This window comes from Urocampus carinirostris, chromosome 14 (genome assembly GCF_059441175.1).
Source record: "Urocampus carinirostris isolate Australia breed hairy pipefish chromosome 14, RoL_Ucar_1.0, whole genome shotgun sequence".
NCBI classification, from domain to species: Eukaryota; Metazoa; Chordata; class Actinopteri; order Syngnathiformes; family Syngnathidae; genus Urocampus; species Urocampus carinirostris.
The window spans coordinates 17956256-17967975 of NC_142362.1; the positions used below are offsets into that span (position 1 = coordinate 17956256).

Sequence of the window (11720 nt, forward strand, 5' to 3'; positions counted from 1 at the left end):
TCTTAGAGGCTGATGTAAGAATATTTAGAGCAATTTACTGACCTCGCTCGCTGAAGTCGTCAACGAGCACGATTTCCACAATGAGGCGCCTTGGAGAGCGATTGATGGCGCTGTGGACGGTGCGAAGCAACGTGCTCCATGCTTCGTTGTGGAACACGATGACGATGCTGGTGTTGGGCAAGTTGTCGGTGTATACTTTGGTCTTGCAGCTGGGCAAAAGACGAAAAGTTGAACAGTCTTTAATTCAACAGAATTTATTTGATTTGCATTCATGAAACAGATGCCACAATGTGGTTAATGCACACTGCCCCCAAAAAATATAGCCCATTTTTTTCTCAATTTAACATTTTTAACTTCTTTTTCCATGTATCACGATTTAATTTGAATTATTTGTGTCTTTTGTGGGCAGCACGGCGGCACAGTGGTTAGTGCGTGTGCGGCACAGTTCTGAGGTCATGAGATCAAACCTCCTGTGTGGAGTTTGCATGTTCTCCGCGTGCTTGCGTGGGTTTCCTCCCACATTCCAAAAACATGCATTTCTGGTTAATTGGTCGGTCCAAATTGTCCCTAGTTGTGAATGAGCGAGCGAATTGTCTGTCCCTGTGTGCCCTGCGACTGGCTGGCAACCAGTTCAGGGGGACCCCTGCCCACTGCTAGAAGATAGCTGGGATGGGCTCCGGCACCCCCCGTGACCCTACTGAGGATAAGCGGTACAGATAATGGATGGATGGATAGATGTTCCTTTTCTAAAACACAATAATACTGTTTATTTTCAAATGATCCAATGTTTTAGACTCATATATGGAAAATAATATTGCTCGTTATTAAGATGTATTTTTTACTAAAACAAGTAAAACAAAAAACAAAGGAATGTTTTTTACATATTTATCTAAAAAGAAAAGTTGCAAATATAGTAAAATAATAAAAGTTTCATATTATGGATTCATACAATGTTCTACTTTAGGTGAAATCATTAAAAACTTTTGCTCATTTTACAAGGAACTAGAAAATTATATCTGTATGTAAAAAGAGGATTTTGGGGGGGAATTGAATAAAAAATAAGAAAATGTTCTACTTTTGTCTCATTTTACTGTGACGAATATAAATATTGTAAAATACAGCAAAAATACAGCATTTACATAAAACTAATACGCTTCTTATATATAGAGGAAGGAAAATTAGGGTAAAAATTAGAAATATCGTCAACCAATGTGGCATTTTTTTAAATATTATGTTCGCAGTTTGAAAAACCTTGGACATCAGCACGTCTCGTCTTGTGCTTGCCGACCGCCCATCAGCGTCCGACAAGCATGACGACGCAAACACATAATGAATTTAGACAGGCAACGGACGGACGGGCACCCGAGAGTGGTGGCGGGCCCCATCGGTGGGTAAAAGGAATCAGCAGAGCTCGTCTATTCCGAAACGCCGAAAATGATTGACACAACTGGGCCAAGAGCTTGCCCTACGGCAAAAATCTGTTACTGCGTTTCCGAGTCAGCAATTTATGCGTCCCCCAGCACTTTCACGTGTTTATTCGGTGGTTGCTAAAGAAAGTAAATGGATTTCACGCTTTGTGCCCAAAAGCTATACAGTAATCCCCCCGGGTTACAATGTATGAGAGGCCGTTTGAGAAGTAAATATTTCCTCTCTCATTGAATTGAATAGTCTTTATTGTCATTAGAATCACCTTTATCATCATTGTATTTCCATAACGAATTTTTTAGTTGCACTCCAGTTGGCAAGAAATATAAAATATAAAGACTTATAAAAGGGCAGCACGGCGGCTGAGTGTTTAGCGCTTTTGCGACACAGTTCTGTGGTCATGGAATCAAATCCAGCTACCAGCCTTCCTGTGCTGAGTTTGCATGTTCTCTCCGGGATTGCGTAGGTTTCTTCCAGGGTCTCCGGTTTCCACCCACATTCCAAAAACATGCGTGTCAGGTTAATTGGCCGGTCCAATTTATCCCTTGGTGTGAATGAGCGAGTGAGTTGAATGTCTGTATGTCTCTAAGCCTCTATGTAGGCTCCACCATCCCAGAGACCCTACTGACGATAGGCGGTGCAGATAATAGATGGATAGGTAAATTGAAGACTTATAAATATATATTAAATTATATTTACAATGTGTTCACCTCTTGTGTAAAGTATGTACATCTGAAATAGAAACTACTGCATTGCACAGTTACGGAAATGAAGTCAAGTGTAAATAAGGAAACAGGACAATGTAAAACAGGGTTCCTACAGCTTAAGCAAAGTTAAAATATATTATTATTTATATATTATTTAGGGATCTTGCGCAACATAATAGCCTCAGTTGGAAATTTAAACATAATTATGTCAATATATATATATATATATATATATGTAGGTATGTATGTGTACACAGTGGTACCTCTACTTATAAATGAAATTTGTTTTGGGAGTAACTTTGTAAAGTTGGACTGTATTTTTGACTTCCTATCCTAAAACACCTTTGTAACTGGAGGCAATATTTTCCCGTTCAGGTCCTTCGTACCCTGAAACTTCGTATGTTTCGTTACCACTTTATATAATAAATATATATGGAGCTAAAATGACATCTTCTGAAATTTACGAGTGGCAATGTGCGGCAATCATTTAGGCTTTGCTTCAAAAAAGGTTTAGAAATACTGTCTTGAAATCAAAAGTTGTCAATAGAAGTGACACACCCATCCAAGCGGACGTCAGGCAGGCTCCTGTTGAGTGCAATCAAGTCACTAGCCATTAGGTTGAACTGGTTGATCTTGAAGAGCTCCTTCATCTTCTCGTGTTCCTCTTTGGGGATGTTCACGGACTTGCCCATCTCACCGGGACCCTCGTGGTTTCGAGATATGGCGGCTGAAACGGGACACAAATGGACAAGGACGTCAACCCGAATGGAACGGTCAATAATTTTTCCCGATGTGCTGTCTATTTTGCGGGCTAAACGAGGTTTGGGTGATAATTAGTGTCAGTAACTGGCAACGTTGCCTCAGTCTAACCTTTAAAGCAGCTTAGCGCTTAGCTTACTGGAGGACATGAGAGGAAAAGGACTGCTTAAGAGGACCAAAACACAAGAGAGAGCGCACTAATGGATGTTGTTCCGTCAAGATCAGTGCAGGAATTGACTTGAATGACCAAAACTCACATTGTCTCGTCATTTACCCCAAAAATAGCTGGTATCACGTCAAAAATTGCATTTGTTTCTTATTTACCAAAATCAAACCTTTTGGTTTACGAAACCAAACCTTAGTTGCTTCTTCTACAATGTAATCTCGTGTCGCGGACAACTTATTTCTACGACAAAAAACTTGTATTCATTTTTTGAATATCCCAAATATTGTGTTACTTTATCATTCGCCAAAAACTAGCTTATTTTTTAAAGATAAAAACTCTTTTTGTTTTTTCGATTCGCCAAAAAAACAGTGTTTAATTTTCTTAGTTGATAAACTAACTAAATCACAAACTCATTATTCGCCAAAAACGAGCTTTTACAACAAAACTCATATCGCCTTCTTAGTCACAAAAAAACTAGCTTCTTCTTCTTCTATGACAAAAACTAAAGTTGTCTTCTTCCTCAAAAACTAGCTTCTTCTACGCATACTCGTGTTGTCTTCTTATCTGCCAAAAACTAGGTTCCTTTTATTAAACGTACATTTGTTGTCCAAAAAATAATGTATTTTACTATGCAAAAAAATGCATTCTTTTCTTCGACGACAAATACTTTTGTTGTCTATGACAACATTATGTATCGTCTTAATCGCCAAAAACTAGCTTACTTTTCTACGACAGATACTAGTTTCATTTTCTTTGCCAAAAATCTCGTGTCTTATTCCCCAAAAACTAGCTTCTTGTACAACGAAAACTCGTGTTGTCTTCTAATTTGCCAAAAACTAGCTTTTTCTGCTACCATGCCAAAGATGGTGTTTCTACAGTAAAAAAACTCTGCAGAAATGAGTTGTATTTATAATAGGACATGAAAGCTGGTGTTATTTCCTCCAAGCAAAGAAAAGACCGAGTGAGTTGGGTACACCCGGAGCGGCTGAAAAGAGCTGATAGCTGAAGTTGGTCAGAGCTGGTGTAAGTAGCCTACTTTCATGGCTAGCGGGAGAAGCTACTAAAGAGCCAGTAAAAGGTTCAATTTGTCAAGTCTCTGTAACTTGAATCATATAAATCAGCAACGTTCTAGCCGCAAGCCACAACCTACAACCAAGTGGCTGACATGAGTGGCTAAAGAAGGAAACTGGGAAAAAAAAGTTGAAGATGCCTGTGTGACAGGACTTGATAACCATCACATTCAGGGCTCTGCTGAGAAATGTAAGTTGCTGTTTAGTGCTAAAAAGCACCAGCGGGAATAACTAGATTCAGACTTCTGTAGTAGTAAAATGGTTGCCTGTTGTGTAATAAAGACAAATTTCTAACCCTACAAGTCATGTGCATGAAACAATCATATGTGTTTTTGCTTATTATTTAATGTAAAAGTATTTTATTTAAACCAAAGAAGTATTTTTACACCACCCTTACTGCCTTAGACTCACCTCGAAGAGCAGGAAGCAGGGAGTGGTCCTTCCTGTCATCGCATTTGTTGCATTCGCTAAAATAGAGCAGCAAGAAGACATCCAGCAGCACCCAAACCAACGAGGTGGTCAGCACCACCTTACAGTAGACGAATCGGCGCATCACATCGTCCGGAGGGTCCTGAAGACATGGGGGCCACTTTGCACAGAAGCCGGTTTGCTTTCAAAGGTGGGCATTCTGCTAGAGGACACAAAGTATTTTGAAAAATTAAGAAGTCAGGTACAGCTCGGTTGCTGTGACCTTATCTTTGCTTTGGCGCATTCCTATCTTAAAGAGCTCTTGCACACATTATCACGTTTGAACCAGTTACGATAGGGGTCGGGAACCTTTTTGATCCAGAGAAAAAGCAAAATATTACGAATCATGCCCAGACTATCGAACCACAAAATCCAGTGTTAAGACCTCATAAATGGTCGAACTATGGACACTAAAATGATGTTCCTTAAAAACATTCAATGAGTACCCTTGACATAAAGACGGGCTCATCCAGGAGTCAAACCTGGGACCTCTCACATTCAAAGGAAGAATCATGCGCTTAGACCAACAAACAAATATGAAGCCCATTATGTGTCAACAAGATTCCATCAAGACTTTATCAAGTAACCTTGACCTAAAAATGGGCTTGCACTGAAATCTTACCAAGGAACTCTTGCACCTAAAATTGAAATCATGCCCCCAGACCAATGAGCCACAAAACACGGAATTAAGGCCCCATTAATGGTCAATCTGTGGACCCTAACAGAGGTTCCTTAAAAACCTAATCAATAGAAAGCATTGACCTAAAAGCCAGCAGTTGGGGAATCAAACCAGGGACCTCTTCTACCCTAAGCAAGAATCATGCCTCTAGACCAGGGGTCAGAAACCCTTTTGCCCCAAATAGCCATAAAAGCAAAATATTTAGATTTTTTTTTTTTTTGAAAGCCACACCATAGAATTTAAGACAAAATTTTATAAAACCGCCCAACCTACTCTCCTGTCAAAAGCTACTTATTTAGCACATTTTATTTCACTGTGTCACTTTTGATGATACCATCCATCCATCCATTATCTGGACCGCTTATCCTCAGTAGGGTCGCGGGGGAGCTGGAGCCCATCCCAGCTATTTTCAGGCAGTGGGCAGGGGACACCCTGAACTGGTTCCCAGCCAGTCGCAGGGCACACAGAGACAGACAATTTGCTTGCTCATTCACACTTAGGGACTATTTGGAATGTGGGAGGAAACCGGAGTGCCCAGAGGAATCCACGCAAGCTCGGAGAGAACATGCAAACTCCACACAGGAGTTTCGATCTCATGACCTTGGAACATGCGCTAACCACTCCGCCGCCGTGCTGCTTCATACCATTTATAAAATAACAATAATTCCAGAGCCTTTGTCCCATATGAATTTAATATACCACTTAAAATTTGTCTCCTTCCAGCATTTACCTAAGAGTGGTGAGGCTCATTTTGACCAGCATTTTTGTCCTAAATAATGATTTCAAAACAAAGTACAAGAAAAGTTATTTCCTAAAAATGTCAGAAAATACTGCAAACGAAAAGGATACCGATATATTGAGAGCGAAGCGAGTCCACGTCTGCCCATCTTTACTGCTCACCCAATTAAATTGTTCTGTGTGTGTGTGTTGCTGGCGTTTATGGATGTCTACAGTTGGTTATGTGGGTTTTCATCAACAAATATCTTAACAGTGAATATATAGGATTCCTTAGCGGTGTACCACCAAAACAGGGTCTGTTGGTGTGACACCGTGACTGTAAACTGTAGTCAAAACTTTGCCCCGTATACACAGGACCGAACTGTTCACTATTTTAGTGTTTCTGTGGCTTTGAATCCTCCGAAATCATCTTAGCAATATACAAATTTTGGAATATCATAGAGAAGATTTGCAAGAACGCAATTTTATTTCAGAGCTGGATGTACTCATCAAAAGAGCCATAGGTTTGTGACCCCCTGGGTTCAGACCATTGGGTCTCACATTAGCACACGGGTGAGGTTGAGTAGTATGAGGGCGGCAAAGACAGTAGAAGACTAGAAATCTTAGAAAAGGCAGACTTCGTTCGTGTTATTCAGCAAAAGGCTCCACATTTGTGCGTTTAATCTTTATATCATCCAGTAAATAGTTAAACAAGAATATGCAGTCTCCCAGTTCTTATTTCTGGTATACCGAGCAATTAATATAAAAGAAACTGGCTGATATTCAGGCCCAACCTTACAGTCCTCGTGCTCATTCCTATCCCTCAATTGTGTTCCTCTCCCTCAACTTGGACTGCCCAACCATAACATTATAATATTGGATCTAATATTTTAGGAGGGAAAAACAATTGCAAAGTGTTCCTGCCTTTCCTGGAAAGGGATGGGGAGGATTATGGGCTAGATCCCATTAGGTCCATTAAGCAAATAGAGGAAAGCTTTTTTTAATAATCAAGCATCAGCCCCCACACAAAACATACATTTGATGATTGCGCATTGCACCCCCCTTTCTCATTCAAATTATCGCAGACGGCAGTCACGTGCTCCGCGCTGCAATATAAAGAAGGATATTAAAAAAAAGAACCATGCACATGTGCACAAGAAATACAGTATACAAATAGATTTGCGCTCACCTTGTCAGGTTTACACGTGCTGACAACAAACGAATCCGTGCAGAAAAGCGCCCAAAACCTCTCAGCACGTAGTAAACAAACCGGAACCGGAGAGATCCCCCGAGGAGCTCGGTGTCATTGCGGTCACGGCCCGGACTCCTTCAGTCCAATTTCGCTTTTATCAATGTTGCAAATGTCGTTGAAAAAGGAAAAGAAGAAAGAAGCGGAATGATTCCTGCAATCTGCCCACTCTGCATCAACCCGTTAATATCTCCTGGTCTTGTCTGTGATTGGATGACAGGAATGTCCATCTTTGCGATCCGCTCAGGGGGGTGGGGCTTGGGTCTTACGACAACAAAACGCAAGATTTACATTATTACAATTAACTCATGTCCTTTTAATTACCGTATTTTATGATATCAGAAAAAATAATTGAAAAAATAATTTATATTAAATCATTTGAGGCTAATTGCAAAGAAACAAGATTGAGGACACTGTGCAGGCTACAATATGGTATCGGTATTCAGAACCGTCTACTCTTGTGGCCTTTTTAGATCAGTAGTATTGCAGGTATTACTATTCGTTATAAGTTAAACAAATAGACATACTAATTTCTATGGATCGGAAGATAAATAAACAATATTGCAGAGTCTTGTGTAATATGATAGCGGTATTCAGGATCGTCTTTCCTCAAATGGCCATTTTTAAAAAAACGTGTTAATTTCTTAATAGTATCAGACAAGCATGATTAAACATCTTACTTTGTGTTAAATAATTCATGAAGTTATTGTAAAAAAAACAACAACACTGTAGACTTTGCGTCAAAATCGACATCGTGGTATCGGTATTTGGGATCACCAGTCCTTTAGTAGCCATTTTTTCGGTTTTTTTTTTTGTTGTTTTTTTTTCCTCTTCAATATTAGGAATAAATACTTTACTGTTTTGAACAAAACTAAACCTATGTTAATATGAAAGTTCAAACATTGTAGTCATCAAAATAAACTGACAATTTTCCAAACATCCCCTAGATGTCAGCCTAACAGAACGAGACTGACAACCAAGGTGCTGGGATCTGGTTGCAGAAACAATTCTGAGGCATTATTGTTGGTGAATTGTGATAACTAGTTTTAAAAAGATAAGATTAATATGAAAATTATGGGCAGGACTAGTAAAGGCATGTTAATTATTCGTACTGTGCTTGTAATAATAATTTTTCTTCATAACTGCCAACACCAGTGTTTTACGCGTTAAACTACCGCTTTTTTTCTTAATCTACCACTTTTTCCAATTTAAATAACTACATCAAATATTTAATTGAGACAAGTATTTTAGTCAATGGCTGCTTTATTTTGAAGTGAGACCTTTGAGTGCGAATAAACCACTCTAACATTTTGGTAAAAGTTTGCCTCTTCCGGTTTTAAACAAGCGCGTATTTGTTTGTTGTTTTTTTTTTAATTCTTTCGGAGATGGATTGTGTTTCATTCGTAAAATAGAGTGCGCAATACAATCTGCAGCTTTTTGATGTCCATAGGTAAGCATGTATGAAAGAACCAAGATGATAAAGATAGAAACGAAGGTTGACGTCATAAATACTAAAAAAAAGCACAGGCATTGTTACCCTAGCCAGGAATATAGCCATAACCAAACGACGAGATATTGCAAAAAATAATAATTAAATTAAAGATGAGAAATCTTCCCCTATCAGGGCATGATAATACTTACAGGTCGAAATATAAAATCTTTTTTTGTGCGTATCCGCAGTGTCTAGCCCCTTGGATACACCTGCTACTCCACTGTACCAGCTCAAGTCAAGTCACAGCAAACGGTAAATCAAATGTAATTTTCCTTTACATGTATACTTACTTATAAAGTTATTTAATATTTTTCATGTATATTACACATAAGGAGTACTCTAGAAGGGTGTAGTTTTGGATGCAGAGGATGTGTACCCACCAATATCGAGCGATCATTGCTTTGTCTCCACCAATCTAATGTTTTCACACAACAAATTCTCTATTTTCTCACCAATGCCAAGAGCGAACCTACACCCTTGACTAACTATGAAGTATTTTCACATTTTATGTAGGTTCAGAACACATTAGATAGTTATCATAGGTTTCTATCCCCGGCCAAAAGACAATTTTACTTTTGATGCACAGGTCAGAATGGATAAATGTCATATCCCGGGGGGTCTAATTTTTTACACCAGGGGTGGCAAACTACATGTTTTTTGGGTGCCAAATTTGTGTGTCTACAACCAAAATACTACTACCAAAAGAATACCAAAATACTACGAAATTACTACAGAATTAAATATCAATTTTGGTGTTTAAAATCAGGGACAAAACATATTGTTTTGCTTTCTTTCTCAAAGATAAAAAAATACCATAGAAATAATACAAATATTGCTATGTAAATACTACAAAAATACCATTACAGTAATACTATCATACAAAAGTTGTACTACAGAAATATTACAGCAGGAAAAAAATGTAAAAGTACTGCTACAAAAATATTACTATAGAAATACTACAAAAATATAACTTCAATAATATTACAAAAATACTATAGAATGTCCAAAATATACTACTATATGATTACTACAAAAATACTACTGCAGAAATACTACAAACCTAGTCCAAAATAAAACTACAACAACACTACAGAATACTACAGAAATATTACAAAAATACAACTACAGTGATACTAAAGATATACTAAAAAAAGTCTCTATGGAATTACTACAGAAATACTAGAAAAATATATTATGGAAATATTACAAAAATACTAGAGAAGTACTACAAAATATTACTATAGTACAGTGGTGGTGAACACGAGGCTCTAGAGCCGCATGCGGCTCTTGGCCAATAAGAATGCGTCTCTTTGACCCATCATATTTTCTGTACACTGTGGCTCTTTGCCTTATTTCATGTTTAGTTTTTTTTTGTGTGTATTGAGGGTGGACACTTTCCTTGAAATTAACACAACAACAAAAAGTGTTGTATTGTAAGGAGAGGAGTGTGTTATGGGAAATAATATGTTTTTAATTGTGTGTATTTGTGTGTGTCTGTCTGTCATGGCAGGTCAGTGCGTGGTGTGGCTCTTTGACTCTCACAGTTAAAAATTTCGGCTCTTTGTTTCAAACTGCTATAGTAATACTTCAAAAATACTACAAAAATCCAACTCCAGAGATTCTTCAAAAATACTAAAACAACCACAACTGCAGTAATACTACAAAACTAAATATCAAATGTTGTGTTTAAAACAGGGACCTAATATATTATTTTGCTTTAATTGTGAGAGTTTCAAACCCAGATAGATTAAACTAATCTTTTTAAGAACGAATATGAAGAAACATATATTGTAAATGTCTGCTTGTATATCTATTCATACATGATAAAAATTGATAGGTCTTCGGGATCGGTCCCTTGGCCAAATTTTGTAACCCAATGCGGCCAGCGTCTCCAAATACCTGCCCACCCCTGGTGTACTGCGTTTACACTCACACGGATGAGGTTGTGAGTTCATATACAGCAATACAGCCACATGGGGGCGCTCTTGGTGTGTTTCCCACATGTATGCCCGTTCGTGGGTGTGCGCTGGTGTGTAGAACATCTCTCGCCCTCTCTCCGGTGATCCATTGCGCTTCCAAACTGCGAGGAGAGAACACACGACATGCAAAGTCGGAGCAAAAGTCTAGAAGAAGAACCGAAGAACTTCCCCAAGTATCTCCCTCCCCATCCTCACATCTCCGGATCCCACCTCCAGAAGTTGAAGCTGTGGCCATGAACGCCACATCCTTCAACCAGACGGACTTGTTCAACCGGAGCAACTCTGCCTTGTGCTGCAACCTTTCTTCGGTGGTGAGCGACCAGGGCCTGGCGGCGGCCGCCTCCCCGGACGAGAGGAGCCTGTTGGTGATGCGAGTGGTCCAGATCGCGGTCATGTGCGTCCTGTCCCTGACGGTGGTCTTCGGCATCTTCTTCCTGGGCTGCAACCTTCTCATCAAGTCCGAGGGAATGATCAACTTCTTGGTGACCGACCGCCGGCCGTCCAAGGAGGCCGAGGCCGTCATCGTCGGCGCTTACTGAACACTTGTTTGGACCTTGCACAATGAGATGAAGCAGGAGGTAAAATATGAAAAAATACAACAACAAAAAAAGATCCTTCTATGAAGAGGACTGTTTGTTTCCATTGTTGTAATGTTTCTGTGATTACAGTCGTTGATGTCGACGGCGCATCATGTATATACGTATGTGTTTTGGCATACAATGAGCACAAGAGTGTTTGCGCATGTACTTCATTGTAATAAATTCACTCTGTGATTCAAGACTACTTTCATAGTCGTGTCTTTTTGTGTGCCTGCGAATTTCTATTCCTTCATTTTTGCAACAAAGCTCTTTTAATCGGCTCAATTTTAGTGACATGCGATGTGTGTGTGTGTGTGTATGTGTGTGGTGGACAGTAGAAATAAATTAATAGATACCTACAAATATATGCCATATAAATAAACATAAAAATAAAACACGTAATACCTATATAAATAACGTACATGCAATGT

The 11720-nt window shown here is 39.0% G+C and overlaps 2 protein-coding genes across 9 annotated transcripts in view; one reads left to right on the plus strand and one right to left on the minus strand.

The window, feature by feature from the left end:
* galnt13 (polypeptide N-acetylgalactosaminyltransferase 13) overlaps positions 1-7439 on the minus strand; it is a 53093-nt gene extending 45654 nt beyond the window's left edge. For 4 of the 6 annotated variants that reach the window (XM_088352716.1, XM_088352713.1, XM_088352711.1 and 1 more), the window contains exons 1-4: positions 7181-7439; positions 4539-4758; positions 2691-2859; positions 43-209 (exon numbers count right to left, since the gene is read on the minus strand). In XM_088352716.1, coding sequence (XP_088208842.1) covers positions 43-209; positions 2691-2859; positions 4539-4680 — 478 coding nt within the window. In that variant the 5' untranslated portion in view covers positions 4681-4758; positions 7181-7439. The remainder of the gene's footprint in view (positions 1-42; positions 210-2690; positions 2860-4538; positions 4759-7180) is intronic. The other 2 variants (XM_088352714.1, XM_088352712.1) reach the window with 2 other exon arrangements.
* A 1109-nt stretch (positions 7440-8548) lies between these two features.
* Positions 8549-11494, plus strand: rprma (reprimo, TP53 dependent G2 arrest mediator candidate a). Of its 3 annotated transcripts, none has more exons than XM_088352719.1 (3): positions 8549-8690; positions 8921-8984; positions 10770-11494. In XM_088352719.1, exons 1-3 carry the CDS (start codon positions 8681-8683, stop codon positions 11248-11250), a joined length of 555 nt encoding a protein of 184 aa, XP_088208845.1. In that variant the 5' UTR covers positions 8549-8680; the 3' UTR covers positions 11251-11494. The 3 variants fall into 3 exon arrangements, with proteins under 3 accessions (XP_088208845.1, XP_088208843.1, XP_088208846.1); XM_088352717.1 differs by having other exon boundaries at positions 8554-8690; positions 8928-8984; positions 10570-11494; XM_088352720.1 differs by having other exon boundaries at positions 8554-8690; positions 8928-8984.
* Positions 11495-11720: the final 226 nt, after the last annotated feature.